General features: G+C 33.9%; 1 protein-coding gene across 2 annotated transcripts; it reads left to right on the top strand.

Moving 5' to 3' along the window:
• The first annotated feature begins 211 nt into the window (after positions 1 to 211).
• Positions 212 to 24,689, top strand: LOC138701365 (folate receptor gamma-like). 2 transcript variants are annotated; one of them, XM_069828187.1, is made up of 5 exons: positions 212 to 491; positions 943 to 1,095; positions 3,129 to 3,320; positions 16,013 to 16,228; positions 16,945 to 24,689. In XM_069828187.1, exons 2-5 carry the CDS (start codon positions 946 to 948, stop codon positions 17,149 to 17,151), a joined length of 765 nt encoding a protein of 254 aa, XP_069684288.1. In that variant the 5' UTR covers positions 212 to 491; positions 943 to 945; the 3' UTR covers positions 17,152 to 24,689. The 2 variants fall into 2 exon arrangements, with proteins under 2 accessions (XP_069684288.1, XP_069684290.1); XM_069828189.1 differs by lacking the exon at positions 212 to 491 and adding an exon at positions 623 to 772.
• Positions 24,690 to 25,579: the final 890 nt, after the last annotated feature.

The raw sequence follows: 25,579 nt of genomic DNA, 5'->3' as shown, positions 1-25,579 counted from the left end.
TTCAAAACTGTGTTCAGAAAATCAGAACACTCCATGCAATCAATGAGCTCCAAACTGCTCTTATTGCTCTTGAAAGTCGAGACGAAGAAGATCATTCGAAAGTAGGTTTCGAGCTTGCATTTTTACCAGAGCCATCCGACTGAAGATGACTCTGACGTAGATGACGTAGATTTGTGGCCTCTGGCAACGCTGTAATTTGACCGGGAAAATTTAAATGATGCAATAATTTGTATGTCTTCGTTTCTACACATACATAAAAATAATAATTTGTAATTTTGTAAAATATGAAGACATTACATCTGTAGAATAATTTCTGTGCTTGGTACAAGTTATTTTTAATTTGTGCTACCGATTAGCCAGTTTTCCGTAGTCTCGAATTTTGCTACCAATGCGGTCAAGGTTATAAGGTCAAATACAGATGAGAACGCATTTTATTAAATTAGTGTTTGTCTGTTAATTATAGCATATTCGTTGTATCCAAGTGTTTTGGGGTGAGTTCAGCATTACACTCTATTGTAATTAGCTTTAAGACTTGAGAAAATGTTGAAAGAAATAGTTACATTAAGGTTACATCGTTTCCTAACTTAACCTTATTTATGTCTTGAATTTCTTCAAATTCAAGCACGACCTAAGCCTACTCTCTTTAGTATATCCATTTCCCTTTGCTATTTTTTCGTCAAGTTTAACTTCCCTTGATTTACCGAAAAATAATAGCCTATCTAAATAATATTAACTTAAATGTAAATTGAGTAAGAACTTAATTTTATTGCAGGTAGGTCTGTGTTTTATTTCGTAATAATGGGCAGACTTTTAATTAAAATGTCGAAGAGACGATCAAAAAGTTGGATTACTGATTAATTAATGATTTTGAATAGTGTAGTTAATGGCTATTATCACTGTTACTGGTATTAATTACTATATACCGTATCGTTTTTATTTCAGATAATGAATAATATCATCTACCTTCACTTACTTTTTATATTTCCCATGATAATGAGTCAGTTGTCAAATGATCCTGATCAGCTTCTGAATTGGTGCTTGGATGGAAAACATCATAAGAGCAGACCTGGTCCAGAGGAAGAGCTGTATAAACAGGTAGGTCTAGCCTAAACTTATAACAGAAATTGATATTTTCCCAGAAGAACTACATCAAAGGAGGCACAGTTTTCTTTTGCTTCGCTGTTTTCTGTGAGATTTAGGTACATAGTGAAAAACACATAGTTTTAGTTTGCAGTCACTTTCAACAAAAATCGTTTAATACTTACTTATTTATTCCAATGCATAATTGTAATTCCCCCTCCTACTACTTATTACTAATTACCAACATAACATATGAGAGGTTCAGGACGAATTACTAGGGAAATGGCATCCTGGGCCTGTCGAGAGTCATATTTGTAACAACTGAGAGGAGGAGGCTACAACAATGCATTAGAATATACCGTACAGGTAAGTATCATCTACATTTCGTAAAACTTCGTTTACCGGCACCATATATATGTTAAAGTATACAATCCGAGGCGATTGTTAGGCCTTTCAGATACTCCCAGAACCCTAGAGACCCAACAAGGTTTCATACAGGAAGTTAAATATCTACAAAAACAATATAGCTTACCATTAGACAAATGTAGTATGGAAAATTACATCTTCCATCTTATCCTGTCAATAGATTACAAATCCATTATAATATACATTTGATAGACCAAATTAAAAAAAAAAACAAGATGAAAGCCCTATTTGTTTGAAACAAATTGCACTAGAAACTATCAACACTAGATTCTCAGAAACTGAGTGGATACACATTTACACTGATGACTCAAAATTGACAATAAATTTTATAATACAGTAATATACAGTAAATTATTTTGCTCCTTCATATATCTTTGGATCAAAATTCAACTCACTTTGATGGAAAACTTGAGGCAGTCAATTCTATATTAAAACAACTTTTCTATCACATTTACCTCTTTAATAAAGCTATTATATTTAGCGATACTAAATCAACTATACAAGCCATTAATGCAAACACCTATACACCAAAAAAATTGATAAAATTCACCAAAGTATCAAACATAATCTTTTCATAAAACAAGTTTTGCAATGGGTTCCTTCACACCGTGGAATTCTTGGTATAATGAGATAGCAGATTCCTTAGCAAAAAAGGGCACAATGATTCAACAAACTACAAATTCATGTTTATCATTTCAGTCCTCAAAACTAATAATCAAGAAAATCATCCAACAAGAAATACGTGAAAGTGTAAATAAGCAATGGAATATTTTATTAAACAATAAAAATTTAATTCCAGATTGTCCACGAATGAAAGCTCTCGCACTTTTTTCAGTTATATATGGAACATGATTGTTTGGCTGCCCATCTATATAAAATAAATATTTTTCGTACTCCTAATTGTTTACTTTGTAAAGAAGACAATACATTATAGTATGACACACCTCAAGAAGTGTAAACATTTAACAACTACAAATCTGTCATTACGATACTGGGAAGCAAGAAGGCATATGGGAGAACTTCAAAACGCCGAGCATTAGCAACCACCAACCAGTTTAGCACAGACATATTAAATGGAGTCCCTCCTCCCACTCCCTCCACAGGGTGTTATTGTACACTGAAGGTTTCCACCATACTGTTCTCCAACCAGGAGATCAACCGTGAAAGGAATGTGCTTACTATTGCCTCATCTATTGGAATGAAGTACATAAATAATATTACCGTTATAACGCCAGTTTAAAAACCATGCGCTCTCCTGCATATGTTTTTTCCTGTATGAAGGGATTAAAAGACCAAGAGATTAACTGTGATCTAATTTTGTAACTAGGGTAGTATCAATATGTCTGTATCAATGTTATGGTTTGTGCTGTGAGAGCTAGCCAATAGAGATAAGAGTACCCACGTGTGTGACCTTATGACATCAACATTCATTCACAGCATTATCCCCCTTCGTCTCATCCGGCAGAAACTTTCTCGTGGTTGGAGCACAGTAGTTAAGTTCTGTTCACCCAGATGCCCACTTTTCTACATTCCCAAAAAGAAAATTATTGTAGAGAGATAGTCTTCCAGTCTTCTATAGTGCTGATTGAATTAATATGTTATGTTTTAATAATCTCTTCTAGTGTTCACCATGGGCAAAAAGATCATGCTGCACACACAATACAACAAGAAATGCCCATCACTCAAATCTTTACAACTTCAACTACGACCATTGCAGTCACAAGAAAAATATGTCTGAAGATTGTAGGAGACATTTCAGACAAGATTTATGTTTCTATGAATGTTCACCAAATGTTGGACCTTGGACTGTAAAGGTAGGCAGCAGATAATACACAATTGTTGTTTAGATTGGCAACAGGCCATGATTGTTTGGCCAAATACCTGCATAGAATTGGAATATATCAGTCCCCTAACTGCCCATTGTGCAACTCAAACCAAGAAATGGATTCGGAACACCTCAAAATCTGTGCTTCAGTGGCTGGCCTTGATAATATCTTTGAAAAATATTGGAGTGCAGGAGGTCAAATAACTTTATTGTCAAACGCCTGGCATTAGATAATACACAGTAGTTTTGGTAATGCATATACAGGGATGTTACAAAAAGACATACTTTTTAAATTAAAATATTATCCTTCTATATGTTGCATCTACATCAGGCATTCTCAACCTAGTGGGGATATTTCCTCTCTCTGGCATCTCACCAGGTAGACCTCATGTTGGGTGACCACAAAAATTAGTTACTGCAATGTTTGTTACCCAACTGTCTGGGGATCTCAGAAATGTGTAGTGTGTTGCACTATTTCATTATTTGTTGGACTGTTCTTCTTGACTGACACAATTACTACATAGTATTATCTGCAACTCGTAATGACTTCGTTCCAACTCTTTATGATACAGGAATAAACATGAAAGAAACATTTTTCCAAAAAGATGGGGTAAGACTGCATAACTGCGAATGTCATCATGGATAACCTGAATGAATACTTCCTTGACAGTACTCTCCAATCATTATCCTGAACAATTTGATGAACATGCTGAACCTGGCTGTTGTACTTGTCAGATTTGAATCTCTGTGGTTACTACCTTTGAAGTTTACTGAAGAGCAGCGTGTGAAAGAATAACCCATACACGATCAAAGAAGTGAAAAATGCTATTATAACTGCTGTGGAGAGCATCTCTGAAGAAACATTAACTTGAGTGTTAAATTTGATAGACGTTTGCAAAGGCATTGAATGCTGTAGGATTATATATTGAAAATCTTGTGATTTGAATAAAAGCTTTTTAGTCCATGATATTGCATGACACCAAAATCGTTCATATAAATGCAATGTATAGAAAGGTATTTGCATTTAAATATACCGTGTCTATTTGTAATGATGATGTAGTTTTTTGGGTTCCAGTGCTTCCAGCTGTTAGTTAACAAACTCTTACTATAATTACTCTGTCAGATGAGAATTCCATTTTTTAGATGATGACATTTATAATGATTACTTGTTATGGTAGACTTTTATAAGCTACGATGATAATGGCTGAGGTAATTTTACATGGCATCATTTTTAAGAGTTAGCTGACAAAACCATTTCTACCTGAAAGTATTACCAGTTAAGACTATTAAGAACTTTGTTTACAAAATTAATCATCTGAATATGTTTGCTAGCCACTGGCATAGCTCACAAGCAAACATTCTCATGGGGGCAGATAAAAAAATTATTTTTTTTCTTCCACCATGTTAACAATGTCAAAACAAGTGCTTATACAAATCAACATATTTCCCACCGGAATTGAGACATTTGTCATACTTCCGTAGCCCTGTGTCATAGAAGTTTGTTGCCTGGGATCGGAATCAAGTGTAACAGCTGTCTGCACTATTCTGTCCATCCCATAGTATGACAGATGTCTCAATTCCAGTGGGGAATATGTTTAAAAATAGCTCAACATATTTGTTGTATCTACTCCAATAAATTTTTTTCAATGAAATTGTATTTTCTTTCTTTAAGGGAAACTTATTTTTTACAGCCCTCGTAATTGCGTTCGAGTGACCAAAATTTGTACAAGCACTTGTTTTGACATTATTAACATGGTGAAAGAAAAAAAAATAACTTTTTTATCTGCCCCAATGAGAATGTTTGCTTGTCAGTCAACTGAGGTGCTGGCCTGCTGATCTGGAGTTGTGGTCGGGTGTGGGTTCGATTCCCACTTGGGCTGATTACCTGCTTGGGTTTTTTCGTAGGTTTCCTCAACCGTAAGGCGAATGTCAGGTAATCTATGGCGAATCCACGGCCTCATCTCGCCAAATACGATCTTGCTATCACCAATCCCATCGTCGCTAAATAACCTAGTAGTTGATACAGCGTCGTTAAATAACCTAGTAAAAAAATATGATATGCTTTTGTGTGTCAAAAATTTAGTATAACATAGGTCTTCCAGCTTTATTTCTCTTCCAGAGGAAGTCATATTTCGAAAATAAGCAAAGCGTGCAAGTGCACCAATCATACAAATTTTGAAATTGCCATTTCCGCAAGTGTATTGTATGCTATTTTTTCTACGAAAGTGACAGGATTAAACAGATGAGAGAAAAATTGACAAAATGACTATCTTCATATTTTGTTTCGAAACTCATATATTGTAAGATACATTTCCAGAAGGTGGTGATCTAGTGGCAACAATAGTGTATTTTAGATGCAAATAAGAGTTCCCGTTTTTTATGTAGGAAATTTAATTCTGTTTCAATACTTTTTGTTAAAAATAATGGATTCTGGTGGTGAAAATGAAACCAACGAATTTATGATTAATATTAGCTACCAATAGCAATTTGTAAATCACTGTAGAAACGTTTTATTCGAATATTATTATTAATAAAGTGTTAATTATAAAAAAAAATGTTTTTCTGTAGATGCATTTATTAGGCAGCGTGCAAAAAATATTTTCTGTACTCAGTACGGGAAACCTTACTTTCAATGCCAGTTTTCTTGTTGGAAATGCTGTCTTTCCGCATGTTCATAGAAAAAATATGTTCTGAAACTTTTTTTCTCTAAAATTATTCTGCTTGAAATGACATTGCATAATCTCGTTTGTGATTGTTCTCTTAACTCTCATTGTAAGCATTTTCATAGTTCATTTAATTTAAATTGTTTTGATTAAATTGCAAATACTAACAAAATAGTTAATTTTCCATATTCATTCCCATAATTCATTTTGAAGTATTTATTGTTTGTTATTTCTGCATGGGAAACCTGTTATACAGGGTGTTTAAAAATAGAGGGCATAATTTCAGGTATGTATTCCCCATATGTAGACAGTACAAAAAGTTCATTACAATATGTGTCTGGAAATGCTTGGTTTCCAAGTTATGGCCTTCAAAACAGTGATATTCACTGGAACATTTTTCTTCCCGCTGGTAGTTGCCTTTACATCAGATGAACAAAATGTCCACTTCCTGCTTGAATACAGGCCTCACATCGATGTCTCATGGCCCTGCGAACACGACCCCAAATTCCAGGAGTATTGCTTATTTTCTCACAACCTGCCACAATTCGATTTCGAAGGAATTCCATGTCAGGCACCATGGAGACGAATATACCAATGACTTTAAATGGCCCCACAAGTAGAAATCGATAGGGTTGAAATCAGGCGAGCGTGGAGGCCAAGCAATTGTGCCACCTCTACCTATCCATTGATCAGGGTACCTCTCCTGGTACAAATGACGAGCCAGCGCAACATTGTTGTCCGCCTTACTGTACATGAAGTGCACTTCTGCCAGCTCCTGATTTGAGTACATGTCACACAGTACAACGCCAAACATAACACTCAATGTACCCTTCGGAATTAACTGTCAGAGTGTCCTCTGTTAATATCTTCTGTCACGGCACCTACCTGCAGGAAGAAAAACATGCCTGTGAATATTACTGTTTTGAAGGCTGTAACTCGGAAACCAAGTGTTTCCAGATGCATGTTATAATGAACTTTTTGTATTGTCTACATATGGGGAATACATACCTGAAATAATGTCCTCTACTTTTGAAACATCCTGCATAATCAACTGATTTTAACCAAATTTAAATGTTATCGATTTCTATGCGAAACTGTAACACAGAACCTGTTTAAAATCCTTTCAGTTGTTTCTTGGTGTTTTTCCTTGCTCTTTGAATGTAATAGACATTAGATTTTTTTTTACTATTTTTTTAAGACTTAAATTTGCGAATTACCCAGAAAAATTTCATAAATACTCGAAATTGTTCGGTTAGAAATAATGATTGGCAAGAGAGTAATCACTTTGTAAAATCGAATTATCATCAGTAAACACTACTATAAGAGAAATGATAGTAAATCTGAATATACCAAATAAATCAACATTATTCCAGATGAATGCAATGTTTTATCACTCTGACAAATGGAAGCCACAATGCAATCAGTTACAAGTTCCCTGAATCCAGGTAGTCTTAGGATTATTCAGCAAAGAGTGGGGAGTCACAGGCTCATTTCTGGTGCAGGACTTGCCATTAGATGTATAATGACCAGTTTGAAGGGTAACTTGAGTGAGGAGGTTGCGGAGGAGGGGTCCTTATGTTCGGTACAGGCTGTGAATTATCCTTAGGCGTTTTTTTCTTTTGCCCCCTCAGTGGCAGGCTAACGCTGATGGTTTTGTAAGGGGAAGCCAGTTTTCCAATGCACCCACACTCTCTCCTCCCTTCTCAACAACAGCAAAAAGCAACTAGTGGTTCTACAAAGACTCAAAATGATGCAATGAATCTGGACCCTAACAATGTTAAAATAAAAGTAGTATAACTTTAAATAAGACCAGAAAAAAAAATATCAGCCCATTTTACATGAGACATTCACTCGATGGATTCGTGGGCAAGGTTAGTCTTCTAGTCGAAACTTCGTCTCTGTAACAAAATGAGATGTCGCTAAAGGCAAGTTTCAGATGCTCTTGGTGATATGTCTGATGAGGAGTTACAGCTAGAGCTCACAGAACAATCTGTTAGGTAAGCGGGACAAACTGTTCTGCTCTGCACAATATTCTTGACCTTTGAGAGGTCTTTCCTACCAGAACATGTACTTGTTGGTGTGAGTGTGTCCCTGTGAGTGTGTCCCTCTGTGTGTGTGTGTGTGCGTGCGTGTGCGCTTGCATATGTGCCAAACCCTATGCATTGCTTAGCTGCCAATGGTTCGGACATATGCAGAAACATTGCACTAATAATATCACATGTGCAAAGTGCGGCAATGATGACCATGGAAATTCCTCGTGTCCCAATATTGAGCACTGCGTAAATTGTGCCGAGGATTACACTCGAATTCGACAGAGTGCTAGAAGTAACTGGAAGAGAAAGATAAATGTAACTTTTCGTTCTGCAAATGAATTTTATAATGTTACATTTGTTCAGATTAAATTTCTGCACATTTAAAGGACAAAACTAAAATTATTTCAATTATTAATTATCATAATTCACTGTTCTCTTAAATTGACTGATCATATTGAACAGGTCACATCGAAGTTTGTATTTTTTTTTTCACTTTTCAAGGAAGATTTGCATTTCGAATTTTTTTTCTATGCTTTTCTTACACATTGAACTATCAATTAAAAAAATTACAGCGTGATTGATTGACTGCCATAGAAGCTAAGAATGATAAATGTTAATGGAGCGGAAAATATCGTATAATAGAAACAACAAAACGAGCCACATTAAAGGAATACATGCACAGATCTCTTTCGATTCTTTCCGAAACTTTACATCACTATTGATATTAACATATAGCGCATTCTCAGTGCTGAGCAATCTGATGGCATCACCGTGTTCAGAATTTCAATGATGACGTCACTGATGCTCCACCACTGTCGCACCGGTGCCATCAGCTTGCAGAGGTGGTGGCAGTCTCCATCAGCCGCCATCAGTGAATCTGATTGGTTCTTGTATAGGGTGAGAATTAGCAGACGAAAGACATCGTGTACTGTTGTGTCATGGCAGTGTGTTCTGCTGTATTGTTTGTAATGAGCACAACATAAAAGAAAATATGTTAATGGCTTATGAACGAACATGTCAACGGACTAATTATTACTGCTTGTTCAAGAAATAAATTGTTTATGATCTCTTTTCTTTGAATGAGATGACAGTATAAAAATTTCGCAAAATTTTGCTAGCATAGCACATACAACTTGTACAGCCGCCATGATAACCATTGAACCTTCCAGCAGATTTTTTGTTCCTATTTTTCTGCAGTGTGACGTCATTGATGTCCACTGGTCCGGTGAGATTCGGAATACGCTGATAGTGTTAGATTTTGGCGGGCATCAAGAGTGCAAAAACTCTCTAATATTATAAAACAAATCGAGAGTGGTAAAAAGAAAGTTGATGTTTGTCGTAAATTTGATTTGTTTAAGGAAGAATTGAGAATGATTTACAGATGCAGTATTTTGCAAAACAGAAGCAGAAAAAAATTACAGATTTCTTCAACCCACTTTCTTAATTGTGAGTACTGTATGTATTTTAATTATTGTACATTATAGTATTTTACTCCTTATTTCACTATTTTCTACATCCCAATACAATATTTTTATTTTTCAAAATAATAAAAAGAACAAGAACTGTGTAAAGTATTTTAAAAAGTTGTAATACCGTACTTCTGTATGAAATTTAATATTAAATTATAGCAGTACAGAATACATATTATTGTGAATACATTTCTTTTCTTTTTTTTTTTTTATTTACATATTAATTTTTTGTTATAGTGACACTCATTTATTGCGACATCGTTTCTTTAGTCCTTTTGATGATGCTGTAACAAAGTTCTACTGTAGTTAGTTCAACAATCAGCAACGAACTATAGCGGATTGACCCGGGAGGTCACGCGACTGTGTATGTGCAAATGCTTTCTAAATCAAGCTACTTTCATAACTAGGGAGCGGCTGTTGATGACCTAAAAATCTACTTAAAATGATCAATAAAATGTCCTTAAAATAATGGAAAAATAACATGAAATTAAAAGAAAATGACATTTAAATATTATTCACCATAGGCCTATGGTGATGTAAGAGTGGAACAGAGAAAAAAATTCTCTCCGGCACCGGGATTTGAACCTGGGTTTTCAGTTCTACGTGCTGATGCTCTATCCACTAAGCCACACTGGATTCCCATCCCGATGTCGGATCGAATCCTCTCAGTTTAAGTTCTACCGCTTGGGTTCCCTCTATTGGCCTACCCTCATGCACTGCGTCATAGATGTATGACAATGGCACAATGTCCACACATGTGCAGAGGTGCACTCGTTATGAGTGACTAAGTGGCCAGAATCTGACGGAATATGCCGTGATGGGAATATAATGGTGAAGCAGTGCACAGTCTCGCCTGTTCTCATACTACGTGATGACGTCACGCGGGAAGCATTGCGAACTCTCTCGCAGCTTGTTAGCTTAGCTCAGCTCAACTCCGTAAGGCTTTGGAAGTGGAATAGGTTAATTGATTATGAATACCAAGAAATCAGAATCAAATATGGCATTTTATATTACATGTTATTAATTAAGTACACTAACTTTTATTAATTCTGTATGTTTAAAACATAAAACAATTTTAAGCACAAGAGGTGGATACAGTCACCCCATTCGGAATTTAAAATAACAACACGCGTCGAAAAAAATCTGAATCTAAATTTAAAAAATAATAAACAAGTTCACCAAAATTCAGATGTAACAATTCTTCAGTTCGTCTACAATAGACCTACATATTATAATTATTTAACAGTAAATAATTGAATTATTGAAACAGCAGTATAACTTGTGAGATAAAAATAACTATAAATCTACCTACTAAAATTAATTTTACATTACACATTCAGTTTGACAAATGGGCCGGTTTCACCAACCTTCACCAAGGTTTTAATGATTCTTTAATTTATTTACTGGTTCATTAAATAATTTTTATATCTTGCTAACCATCTTTAGCCTAACGAACCAGTAAAACTATCATTAAATTTAGTAATAGAAATTTCCGTCTTTAAATTTTTAATAGTTCATTAGTTGCAATATAAAATGGCGGAACGTTTCGACGCAGAATTGTTAGGCCTATAGCGGGAACTGCTGAAAATTAAGAGTCAGATGAAGATAAAGTGAACCATTTAAGAAACGATCATTTTAAAATTTCAATGACACAAAAATTCACGAAAGATACCGCATCACGAAGATCATGGTACTCAAAATTTTAGAAGAAATTGATCATAGGTTAGAACAGTGATGTAAAAGCAAGCGCATTTTTCTGACCTTGACGTCGTGCGCGGGCATCAAGCGCAAAGTATGGAAAGAAGAAAGGTTGTGTATATAAATAAGCAGCCTGTTGGATTAAGAAAACAGTGGTGCACAAACTTCAGACGGAATGTGAAATTTTATGTCGTTATTTTTATATGGCTTCTTTCTATTTGATATTATCTATATTATCTTTAAAACAAAAGTACTAATACCAATTTCTTAATATTGCAGTTGTGTTTTAAATGTTAATAACATAATAAAGAGTTAAGAAGGAATATTCAATAAATTCAATAGTAGTACAACTTACTGTACTAAATGGATGAAACACATCATTCATAAAAAAAGTAATATCCCAAAAAAAGAGATTGAGTATGACATGATAAGTTGGAATTAATATTGATGGTACCTTTAGCCTTATTAAAGTAATCAATAAACTAATCAAAACAATATTACAGTACAAAGCAAAGTTACCTAGGTGCTGTATATGTTTTAAGTGTAACTAATATTCCATAATAAAACTCTTATCGCATTATGCTTTTAAGGTGATATTGGTGAGCAACTTCCTATCATTAGAATATTAAATTATTTTCTCTAAATCTGCTGAAGCTATAGAGCTGACATTTTTACGACACGTGGGCACGTATCTTTTAATTATGATGTAACAGTAGTTGCTTTGTTAATTCATTTCCTTACAAAGAATTTCCATGCGAATATTTTCAAAATTTTCAATACACTATCTTCAGTAATATGTATTTACGGTATATTAGATTTACGAAAACATTCTGTAAGGCTACTAAATAAATAGGCCTATATCTGAAAATGTCACTTTTCTATAAAATAAGTTGAGATAATATTTCTTTTGAATAAAAAAAAAATTAAACTTGTGAAAAATGAGCATTGAAATTAAAACTTATATTCTTATAATGCACTTATACTTCTCAGACAAATCTAAAAATTAACATGGATACAGTTTTAATAAGTTCTCTTCCCTTTATCCATTGAATCAGTGCTGACCATCCCTGAATATAGCTCGACCAAGCGGCATATACTACCTCTTTCGTCTCTCTCTTTCCTTTCCGCTGTAAAGCGCTCAGCCTCTCCTGAGCTCTAAAGCGCGCGCTTGCTCCTATGGGCATCAATTGACATGACTGGGTTAGAATGTCATAAAAACAGCTGAGACAAAGCTGAAACTAGTCAACTAGGTAACATACAACTGAGTTTTTATAACACATGAAAGTGGTTATTATAACTATACCTAAGAAGTATTAGTACAAAACTTAATTGGTATATTAACTTTCATTTATTAGAATTATATTATAGCTAGCAATAAGATATGTTTGCACTGGCTTTAAAACAGAAGCGAAAGAACTGGATTCGTGGATTTTCTTTCCAAAGGAAATTTCATTTCCAGCAGGATAACAACCCCGCGCACACCGCCATAAATGTTCAAAGACGGTTCACGGAAAGACATGAAAAGAGGAGGATTGGCAAATATCGAGACAGCCCATCTAAAAATCCAGATCAGTTCTAGCTATCTGGGAACATCTCACTGAGGACCAGAACTTTTCCGCGATCTGATTGACTCAATGCCCCGAAGATGCCAGGCAGTGATAGATGCCAGTGGCATGTGGACAAAGTATTAGATCCACATGTGTTTTTTTCTTTTCTTTAATTTGTTTGTTTAGCTTTGTTGTATTTCGGGAAGAAAATTGATCTCCCAAGAGTTTTCTTAATTCTCCTAGTGGAGCCAGATTTGCGAAATAATTCGTTTTACTACAAAAAAATATAAAATGAAGAAAGATAACATGTATAGAAATTAGTTACGTTAATAAAAAAATAGTTCTCACCGAGAGTCGAACTCGGGTCCCAGCTCGCTACTGACTGCTCCACCAAAGAGCCGAGACGTAATAAGCTTTACGAGGCATATAATAGGTGCTCAGCTTGAAGTCTACGGAGACAGCGCATATAAATGTACTCGTGTAAATCGCGGCCAAAATTTCAACATTTCCACTACCAAGAGACATAACAAAACCGTTTTCTAATACTGTACACGATTTGCGATATAGTAGACTGTGGTTTCGTATAAAGATGTTGTGATATAGTTACGAAAAATTCATAGGTCGCATTTATTTATCCTTAATGAGCCATTACTTACTGTTCATTAAATGTTAAGAAAATTTGGTTGGTGAGCAGCTCGCATTTTAGTGAATCGTTAAATATTTTAATGTTTCATTTGGACTGATTTACTGAAGGTTGGTGAAGCCGGCCCATAGACATAGTTTTGCTAAATGTACTGTGCTAATACTCAAATGTCACTGTGTGATGTGAGTTATTCCAAGTACATCATCGACTTAAAAATGTGTCACACTAATAGTATTACTGATACAAGAATAACATTCAATATAATATATATAAACAAAGAATTAACACCGTGCACGTACACACAACAGCTATTTGTTTTGTTCCTCGAGGACTGCGGCGCGAATTAGCGCGCCACTGCTGCTTCCCAAGTGACGACATGCGCAGTAGAAAACGAGTTTGAGTCAACCGTCTGCTACACCATTATATTCCCACCACGGAATAAGCTGCGTCTTAAATCACAATGTGATTATTTTTCACATTATCGTATATTATATTACATCATAAAGGGAACCCAAGAAGTGGAACTTAAACTGAGAGGATTCGATCCGACATCGGGATGGGAATCCGATGTGGCTTAGTGGATAGAGCGTCAGCACGTAGAGCTGAAAACTCGGGTTCAAATCCCGGTGCCGGAGAGAATTTTTCTCTGTTCCACTCTTACATCATCATATGATGACGCAGAAGTTCTGCACTGAAATATCATATGTACTTTGGTACATTGTAATATTATTCACCATACTCATCCACAATTTTTTAAAATTAGTCACCTTGTTTCAATAACTGCCCTGCAAATGTCGGAGATAGGAGGCAACTTCCTGGAATTTGACTAAGATAAAGGAAAAGAGCATGCAACAAAATTAGAGTTTTAAGGGAAAACTATAGATTTTAACGAGGGTTTACAATGTATTTCAATCAGGGGTGGTATATGTCAGTGCCTTCCTCCTTCAGCTCTTCACTTTTGTTACCAGACCTTCCAGATGGAGAGTGTAAATGACAAAACAAATTGTGGGTGCAGCATTCATTTTTGCAGTCTTTGTGTTAAAAATACTGTCTACTCTAGTACATCCCTCCCGAACCATATTAGGGAAACAACATCCTATTGTCCAGGAAAGGGTGAAAGTTTTCCCCCTTCCAAACAAATTCTAAAGACACCCTCGTACCAACAAAAGAACAGCAGTGGTCAAAGCCCTCACTTAAACTAAGCTGTTGTCAAGCATTTTATATTACTTCTGTTGTGTGAGGTGAAGCCTTCAGTGAAACGAGGGATGGATTTTAGAGTTTGTTCCAAACTATAAAACTCAAAGTTCATTGTTATTCACTTATTCAGTAGGTAATTACAAGTAGGGTCTACTACTGATCTGTTTGCTTAGAAAAAGATTTAACAGACCTATATGTAAAGAAGAAAGTAAAATGCATTCAAAATGATCTAAAAGGTCTTCAAAATATTGCAAATGACCAAAAAATGCCGAAAAAACTGTAAAAATGACCTATTAGTTAAAAAAAAAAAGTAAAAAAAAATTCAATATAACAAACTTAGTTTTTACATTGATATTAACACAGGAAGGATTTCTATATTAATAGGCATTGTCCTAATGTGAAAAATAAGATGTCTTTTCATCAACATCCGCCTCCTACTCATAACTGATTGCCACTGTAGTATTTGTTCATTATCTCATAACAATAGGGACAGGATGAGATCATTGAAAGTAGGTAATGATGCGCATATATATTTTTTTTAAAGTAACGAAATTGTCATTGATTAATATTAACATTAGCATTTATTTGGACTACTTCTCTAGCTCTGATTTATTTTAATATTATGTATTTATATTTATATGTTTTTAGTTGAATTATTCTTTACTTTTTGTGTGCGCATGCTTTTGTGTATGTCTTCTGGTTATTGCCTATTTTACATTCATAAATGAATTTCTAGTACAGTAGGTCTGTTGTTTTCGAGTGTGCATATTAGTTTAATGTGTTTTACTTAAATTGGAATAAAATGTATGTACTGATTAAATTAAATCTTCAATACTTATGTACTTTTTTGTAAGATTTTCAGTCGCATGGGAGACAGCTGTCACCCAAGTCATATTCTTGTTTTAGAGAATGATTTTGGACATTCTTTTTAATATGAATAGTTACATGAATGTGGTACTATGGAGTATATACAATTTATTAATAAATAAACATAAAAATAATTTTGAAACGGAATTAGTTTATTTATAATTAATAGATAATCATTTATGTGTAAATTTCAAATACTTTTGACATTTACCTACAAAATTGACATTGCAAACACGTTTATAATCCTTGCTTTGTTGTGAACATCTTTGTATACAATAATACCTGAATCGCTTGTGTCCTATTTTTTTTTTGTTCTGGGATTTTCCTTCAAAAGTATTTATTTCTGAACACTTTCTGCTGACATCTCTTTACAATACAGAGCTTGGTCTTGGATGTACCTAAAGCCTTACGGTTGTAATCCCTTCTAGGAAATGCAACAATGAAAAGAAACACGCTGGTTAACAGGTATCCCCCACGTGATTATTGAAGGGTTAAATAAATATTAGAAAAGTTCTGAAACATAATACAAAATATTAAATTAATTGTAATTTATTACACTTACAGGTATCTATGAAGATTCGTAATGAACGTTTTTACCAAGTACCATTGTGCCAAAGTGATTGTATTGCTTGGTTCTCAGCTTGTGTTGATGACTACACATGTATAGACAACTGGGTTAGTAAATGGGTGTGGAGTAAACAAGGAAATTCCTGTCCTCATGGATCAGAATGCAGAACGTTTCGGGAAGTATTTGAGACGGAAAAAAATTTCTGTGAAAAGGTATGATTTAGTTTAAATATTTTATTTAACAATGCCATCAACTGCAGAGACTATGATGATATGGATATGATTTGGCAAATAGAATCAACTGCAAACACTATCAAAACATTTGGAATCCATGACATCATTCCAAAAATAATTACTTCAACCATTAAAGGGTCTGTGGCAATTCTGAAAAATCATTTATACGGAATATCATAATCCCCCACCCCTTTTCTATTCGTTAGTGTGTGATTGTTACAAATATATGTACAAATTTATTATTTCTTAAATTTAAGCTCCTAGTTCACATTTCAATTTGACTCATCTTTTTACTGTAATCGTTACTATTCTTATATGTGTGTTATTCTGTGTTTTTGGCAACCCAGGATGCCTGGACAGACTATTTCTTGGAAATAAATTATATAAGCATCTTCTTATTCATTAATTGTGACACCAGTGTATTCAGTAACCAACACAATTTGGACTTTATTGTTTCTTGACAATTGGAATAAGGTGATGAAACTCTCTTTGACCAGCCTCGAAGTGATCTTAAATTATTTCAGTGTACCCAAAGCAGATTTAATGAATTATTTTAACTAAATATAAAGGATTTTAATATATATATATATATATATATATATATATATATATATATATATATATATATAAAATCTTACTAAATGTTAATCTTTGCTGTATTATGTTTAATCATAATTGTATTATTTTTCCTGAAGGTATGGGATGATGCATGGAAGTACACCCCAGATGATCAACCGTGCATGAGGTTATGGTTTGATGGGGAAAAAGGAAACCCCAACGACAATATTGCTAAACTTAAGGTTCAAGAGCTGATAAGACTGAATAGAGGAGTCAGAGAGAAAGGCGGTATTTTTGTAATTTTTATTATGATAGCAATTAATATGATGACAATTGTTCAGTAGCTACAAAGCAACTCTGCTTGAAACGTAGTTTTCATGCTTAATTGTAGCAATGTCTGCATTTTTAGAGCAATAATAATGGCATAAGAGACAGATTTTTACGAACATTTTTAACCTTTTATGATCAAGATGTATATAAATGTAACTTGTTGATTTTTATATCCATATAGACTATACTGAAAAATGTGATACCATAACCATTGTATGTATTATGAATTTTACATGGTAGCCTAGATCATATATGTAACAGATAGGTCATCGCTATGTTAAAATCGTTTGCACTTTGAAGAGAACAACCGCCAGGATCACCACGTGTCTGCTGTAAATGAACACAAGATGGCAGTACAGTCGCTAATGCAATTCAAATGGGAATTATGACGTGACTCCTTATGTAACAATTAGATGGCAGCATAGTAAACCTGACAAAAGTTGTTAATGTCAAAGTCTATAAGGCTGACCTATCTGGGGTATATATGATCTAGGATGGTAGGTAATTGCAAGGTTGTGTAGCATCTGTAAATATAAATTAAAACGAACATTTCTACTTCTGTATAATAGTTTCATATGTCTGTAATGAATTATTCCTTGAATTTCGTTGAATTATAGACTATTCTTCAGCTGGCACATTATGAGAGTTTCCATAACCATTTTATGTATTATGAATTTTACATAGTAGGTAATTACAAAGTTGAATAGTATCTGTAAATATAAATTAAAGCCAACATTTCTGAATCTCTACAATAGTTTCATATGTCTGTAATGAATTATTATTTGAATTTTGTTGAATTACAGGCTATTCTTCAGCTGACACATTATAACGAGAGTTTTGTGATATCATGACCATTTTATGTATTACTTACAACTTACTTACTTACAAATGGCTTTTAAGGAACCCGAAGGTTCATTACCGCCCTCACATAAGCCCGCCAGCGGTCCCTATCCTGTGCAAGATTAATCCAGTCTCTATCATCATACCCCACCTCCCTCAAATCCATTTTAATATTATCCTCCCATCTTATTGTAGGGATACGTAACAAGCTGTTTTTTACGGTGATGGGTTGTTAGCCCTTCGCCCAACCCCCAAGCTGGAGGACCACCCCTTATCGGCTGTCCACGACTGCTTATTCAATATATTTGCAGCTACCCTCCATATCTGGAGGCCATCTCCTCTATCCGCAACCTGAGGACGCGCCATGCCGCCATTTTATGTATTATGAATTTTAAATGATAGGTAATTACAACATTGTGTATAATCTGTAAATATAAATTAAAACTAACATTTCTGCATCTTTACAATAGTTTCATATGTCTGTAATGAATTATTCTTTGAACTTTGTTGAATTACAGACTATTCTTCAGCTGCCACATTATAACGAGAGTTTCGTGATACCGTAATCATTTTATGTATTTACATGATTGTGATATAATAATTGTCTCACAATATTATGCAGAAAAAATGTCTGAAAGAATGTATTATTTTCATAGAACAATGACCCTTTTCTGTTTGACAGTATCTCAGATTATATGTAACTTTGTTATCTGTTGATCGTGAACGTACTTCTTTGTGTTAACATGTATGATGTATTTTTTTTAATTACGTCATAATCATGTTTATTTCCAACCAGAAATTGACTGATCTAAATGTGTGGTTTTCTTCAATTCTGCTGAACTATATATGTCATTTAAAATATGCTGCATAATTATTTAAATTTTATTATTTCTGATGCTGTAAATTTTCATCATACTCATATATTTTTTTCAGTCGACCTGGTTGGCGAGTTGGTATAGCGCTGGCCTTCTATGCCCAAGGTTGCGGGTTCGATCCCGGGCCAGGTCGATGGCATTTAAGTATGCTTAAATGCGACAGGCTCATGTCAGTAGATTTACTGGCATGTAAAAGAACTCCTGCGGGACAAAATTCCGGCACATCCGGCGATGTTGATATAACCTCTGCAGTTGCGAGCGTCATTAAATAAAACGTAACATTTAACATTTATTTTTTTCATGTGATGTAAAATTTAGCTTAATGAATGATAAAACATGTTAGTACTGATATGTATACCTCAAAACCTTAGTGATCCAAGGAACAGTTTGTTACTTTTATATTTGCAGTTGCTATAATCAATGAATGTTTTAATATTTTTTTTGTTATTTGAGAGGTCTAAAGCACTTTTCAAAATATTTGAGAGTGAAGCTAAAATTCCTCTTTATTCAGTGCACAAAGGCTATATGTGTTACTCAAATAGGTGCTGCATTATAGAGGTATAAAGAAAAACTACTTCACCAGTCAGTTCTTTGGTTTACTTTTACTTATACTTGCACACAGTTCACTCAAGTATCTTACTTCGAATTATCTATTTCTCCATTTTCACTGGTAAATGAAAACAGATGCTGGATTAAAGTAACATTTCGTGCACTTTCTGTCACTGAAGCAATGATCCTTTCTCAATGGTAGAACTAGAATAATAAAATATAATAATTATGTTGTGTCCCCATTGGTTGATTTACTTCCATTCTTTTTTTTTTATTCTCATTGGCTTATGGTTGGAACATGTTATCAACAATAGAAACTTTTATGACTGACTATTTACTGTAAACATCTGACACGTCACTTAAATGGGATGGGTGAAAAATCTATTTTCAAAGTTCTCGCATTATTCTACAAGTTTTCAGAATATAGCCTATACCCATCATAAATTTTACTTGTAGTTTTTTGGCTATGTTATTTCAACACCAAATTTATTTTTGTTCGATGAAGTAAAAGGAAGGAGGAAGTGTATACCTCATTTTCTGCCAAGGTTTTCATTTTCAATAACTAACAATTCAGACGTGACAACAATAGAAAAACTTAAAATTGTGTTGTAAATTATTGGTCTATCGGATACAGGCTGCCGCTGCATTGGGGTGGGATGGGCAAACTGTTTTCGACATTGTATAATTATGATTGGTCTTAAGAATATGAAAATTATGCTTTCCTTAAATTTGTATGATGCCGACATATCGAAAGGTCGTCAGTAAGTGATTTTGACAATAGAAGACCTGATTATATTTCATTCAAGCAGTATGAAATAAATAAAATATTTTGAAATCAACATATCTGCAATACAAAGAAAACATTCCAGTGCTAAAAAGTAAAGGGATGGTTTTAGGCCATTTTAAAAGGAACCGGGATGCCATCCCACCACACCGAACCCCACCTCAAGTCCTGGTGAAAACTATGATGGTGTTTAAAAATGCGAAGAGTTTGACAACAATTTTTGACCTGAATATTTCTGAATGGTCGAAAGGAAGTGACTACTTTCAGTAGCATTTAGAGTTTTATTTTTACCGTTTTGCTTTAAGATGCTATAGTTCTGTATTATAATAATATTTAAACAAAATACTATTTGGATTATAACATTCAAACTATTCAGAATTGTAAAATAATACACTACAACAAAGTTCTGCCATTACCGCTTTCTTATTTAATTGCAATTTAATTTATAGTTTGAATAGATCATAAATGAACAGTGAACAAAGAATTTATTTTCAAAGTGTGTGTACATTATTTTAGTATAGATAACTCATATGACATCATTTTTCCAAAAACAGACTTACACTAAAATGTAGAAAAGCAAATGAATGTGGAAATACTAGAAAAACAAAGGGCTTAAACTTTGCAGCAGGATACAGAAACGCAAATAAAGGGTAGATAGAAGGTTGTCTCTTTATGACTCATATTTTAACTTTGTATTCAACGAATGTTAAGAGATGGCTGTCTCTATTTTTTAACTAATAATGTTTTTGCATATCTTAGAGATAGTTTTATTGAAGTTACTCTCGTAGATCGTAACTGTTTCGTATTGATTTCTTCTTTGTAATGTATTATTATTTTTTATTTTTAGTTTTTTAAGTTACGGTAGTGAAACTTTTGCAGCTAAGATGTATTGTTATATGCGAAGATAATATTGGAAAAAGACTGCTGTTGTAGTTATTATGTTAAGGACGTTGAGAAAAGGACCAGAATAATGATGTTTGTCAGTATGTATTTTCATGGATCTGAAAAAACGAAAGAGGGGGGGGGGTAAGAAAAGACTGTTCTTCTGTATTGAACTCAATTCTCGTGAACTTACAAATGAGAATTAAGAGAAAATACTTATGTGAAAAGGAGGGTGTGATTTCGGTCAGCTTACCTATTATTTTTCTTATATACACGACCTAAACCATTGTTAGGAAATGAAATAAATGCTGCACTTGCTCAAGTATGAACGTGATATTTTACCTAAAAATTCTTCCTTTTTCTTATGTCAGGGATAAATTTGAGATGAGAGAGGATAGAGGGAGCCCGTTAAAAAGGCACATTATCAAGGATATGGAGTTAGTAGCTTAAGCCTACTTCTTTTCCAGCTCATTTCTATCTCTAAGCCTTCATATCTACCTTCTCTTAAACCCCCCCCCCCTTCTTTTTGCTCGTGCCATAGTTCACTTTAGGCTTAACTACATTCATTACCTTACAAACTTAAAATCAACATTTCTCAGTAAATTTCAGTATAGGTTGTTTTAATGGCTTATTAAGCGTTTCATGTGTTCTTTTATCATGTAATTATAAAGAAGTATGTCCTCAGAAGTTATTGATGTTATACATAGTAACATTCAATTTTGTACTGATTAAGGTGTGAACATAGGACGAAATTATGAGAAGTTGCGTAGTTAAATTACGCAGAGGAAATCATTATGGTTCCAAATAATTATGGTTATTAAAGGAAAAAAATTCTACGCACCAAGAGCTCCAACTGTTGAGCTACGCCGAAGTTCAATCAACAGCACCGGATCGAATCCCTCTCCTCTAGTGTTTTTCCCTTGTGGCCTGACTCCAAGTTCGACATATATGTTGATATATATTAAGTCAACTTATAGTGACATAAAATGTGAGAGAAGTAAATGTAGTTGAAGTTAGTTTAAAAATACAGTAAAACCCCGATAAGACACTGTTCAAGGGACTGCGTATTAGGCGGGTATGCTAATTTTGACCTATATACAGTATCTATTAGCATTCTTCTTTATTGAAATACATTATTCATGAAAGGTAATACAGTATTACTCTATTATGTAATTACTGTACGTTAAAGACATTTACCATACTGTATGTATGTACTGTACTTAATTCTTTCGAAAAGAGTCATTTATAGTTGTTTGCCGTGTGCGTGTTCTCCAAGTCCTCATGTTTACCACACTTCACTCTCTTGCGCTTACATCCTCCCGACGTTGCAGCTGCAGTGATTGAGTCGCGAATTTTTTATTATCGTTCTTAATATCGATGATGGGATTCCTAATGAATCAGACAGTTGTTTCTGATGAAGAGTACTGTTTTCATCGTATTTTCGTAAGATTCCCAATTTTTCCAATGCAGAAAGCGTTTTTCGTTTAACACGCATTGTAATCACACTCACAGACACTTCAATACAAAAGGACAACAAACTGACCAGCAAAAATTTCCAGAATTTTATTACAGTCGCGTGAGGAATGTTGTTTGAGAGAGAGAGGGGTAAGCTTTAAGCACGCAGGTAAAGGGTCGAATAAGAGAGCGTAACAAAAGGGTGGTTTAAATGCTCAGGTAAAGGGTCGAATACCAATACTTTTCAGGTTAATGGCACCAGTGAGTTCAATGGCCAAAATGTTTCATTGCCATTACAGTACATTGCTGAAAATTACATCGAAAATATTCCACAAAAATAGTGTATTATGCGGGACTTGAGCGCAACAAACAGGGTATTTTATAAAGGCGTTACATATGAAATGTTCAGGGTGTAATGAGTTTTATAGTTAAATCGACCATATCCATAATGATCGATTCTTCTGTTTTGTTTTGTTTATGTATCCAAGGTATTTGTTTATGTAACCAGGTAGCTAAATTTATATGTTGAATAAAGCCAACTTTGGTTCTATAACTCGCAACTTTATTACACAGGGACCGGACAAAAAAAGTGGACTACACGGGATAGCGTAATAAGCGAGGTTTTACTGTAATTGTAATTGAAGCAGTATACAAGAATGTACTTGTGCAGAACTTTTAGAGAATGTGTATGAGAATTAGTGTGTGATTTGAATCCATATTTAGTGGTATGAAAGGAAGCTTGAAATGATTTTGTAAGTACCAGGGTGGTTGTATTGAACTAGTAGTGAGAATTTCAGCTATGTATCTCTTCTCCTGTCAGAATGGTTATGTTAATTTTATTGCCAGGCATATAACAAAATGTATATTAAAGAATTGTAAGATAAGTGCAGTTGTAAATCATCAGCACCCGAATATCTCTGTAAACAAGGTCTGAATGATAAAATTTACACATTTCTGTGATAGAACTAAGTAGATTAGTAATCTTACAATGACTAATACACAATTGTATAAATAAAATTAGTATTAAGTTCCCCAATTAGACTACATTCATGAAGAGCAGAATACACAAAACATCGTCACAAACTATGTTTTCTAATGATGAATTCAAGAGCCCCTGCATGAAATAGATTAATATTTTCTTTTTTATTATTTTATAAGTTGTATAATTTTTAGAAAACAATTTGTATCTGTTGTAACATTTACATATTTATTTGAAAGCAAACTGTTAAAAGTACATCAGTCGCAATGAATAAATAAGTTTGGCTGTAAGAGCAAAGAAGTGTTTTTGATAGGTCAACTTATGTTTTAACTTAATTTTGATGTTTTAATTAGAAATTATACAAGTATAGATAAGAACGGCCAGTCTTATAAGGCTCATTGATGAGTTGAACGATTTCTTGTAGTATTCTATTCATCTGGTTTTTGTGGCAATTTCTGATATATTTCATTTCTGTTGTGGCTCGAATTTTATAAGTAAACTTCACAATTTTTTTCCATTATCTTATCAAGATACAACTTACCCTCGAAGTTTACCAAAATACGTATGTTCCTGGTTCTATATAATCTTGAATATTCAAATGCATTTGTGAAGTAGTAGGTAACTCAATTTTCAGAATCAGGATCTGTCCAATTCATGCCCAAACTATCATCTTCAATGCAATTTCGTCATTGGTCTCATATTCATATACTTATTCTGCTTCAATCTTATCTAGCCCCTTTCTTCCTATTAGCAGGATGCTGACATTCATTTCTTCCTCAGTATCATTTGCTTATGTACAATGAAGAAAATAGATGGTAAATAGCTGATTCTCTAATCAGTGCCACCAATAATATTTTGTAAGAGAGGCATGAATCAGTGACTATTATCCTTGTAATAAAATGTAAAATGTTTGCTCTCCTGCCACAAGTTTATGAATGCATTGTCTGATGACTTCCTAACACTACATGGTAGCTATACCAATTTATATTCCAAATTGTACAAAAACTCCAATGAGCCAAAATAGTAACTGATGGCCTTTTAACAGTTCACTATTCTCTTATACTATCTTGATCACTTTGTGTGAATTAAATTGTTATTTACTGTTGTGCAAAACACATTTACATGTATCTGTCTTTATTATGTATTATATTTTAATGTGTACTGAAACAATTAAACTGGAATTGAAATAAGTTGATCTTAAATTGAATCGGTCATTTCAAAAAGGTCATGAGTCAAGGAAATGAAATTTTACAGGAGAAAGAAAAAACTACCTACAGCATAAACTATCTAATTTTTAATTCTCATCCGACTGTCAATGATTAAAGCGTTACCAAGGAAAATATTGCATTACACATTTTTCATTTAAAATTTTTTGTTTGGCATAAAACACATTTTCAAAATCAATGACTCATGACCTTTTTGCAATGAACGTTCACATTTTGCCAATTAATAAAATATATTTTTAGCAAATAATGTTCTAATTACATAAATTGTTTAATGCACCAATATACAATGAATGAGAACACTTATGCGTTCTATTTTCATATTATACAGGGTGATTCACAAGGACTTACTGTCCATTACGGAGGTTTTTCCTGAAGACATTTTGAACAAAATGTAATATAATCATAGTTCCTATTCTCAATATTTTCAGAGTTACACTAATTTAAAGTTGTTTGTAAAATACGTTTTTTCTTTAGTTTGTAGGTAAAAGAATAATACAAATAGAGAATGAACCATTCAGAAGTAGCAGTTCTTTAATTGGCAAGTTTTATGAAGCTAAAAATGTGCTGTGAAGTCCTTAGTTGCTTCGTACAGACATCTTTTTCTATTTTTTAACTAAAAATTACATCATTCTAACGCACCTATCACAACAGTTATTACAAATCACACCATTTCCACCGACTTAATTATTTGGAATTCAATTTTGCATCCTAATTAACAGTCTTGGAGAGTTTTTAACACATTTTAAAAAGTGTCGCTGCATGCTTGTAAATGGCACTCATCGTGCTACGTAACTGCATACGGCTATCTTTGATTTCCATAGCGCTCATGCTGGCTGCTGACTGCACGCTGAC

The sequence above is a fragment of the Periplaneta americana genome, chromosome 6, assembly GCF_040183065.1.
Source record: "Periplaneta americana isolate PAMFEO1 chromosome 6, P.americana_PAMFEO1_priV1, whole genome shotgun sequence".
Lineage (NCBI taxonomy): Eukaryota > Metazoa > Arthropoda > Insecta > Blattodea > Blattidae > Periplaneta > Periplaneta americana.
Note: the sequence above shows the minus strand (reverse complement) of the source record. Positions and strands in the feature narration are given on the sequence as shown.

What these genes read in the sequence shown, in the direction of transcription:
- LOC138701365 (XM_069828187.1), top strand. Translation starts at nt 946, where the DNA reads ATGAATAATATCATCTACCTTCACTTACTTTTTATATTTCCCATGATA. An exon ending in AGGAAGAGCTGTATAAACAG is followed by an intron (nt 1,096 to 3,128) that starts GTAGGTCTAGCC and finishes AATCTCTTCTAG; the next exon opens with TGTTCACCATGGGCAAAAAG. An exon ending in AAAAAAATTTCTGTGAAAAG is followed by an intron (nt 16,229 to 16,944) that starts GTATGATTTAGT and finishes TTTTTCCTGAAG; the next exon opens with GTATGGGATGATGCATGGAA.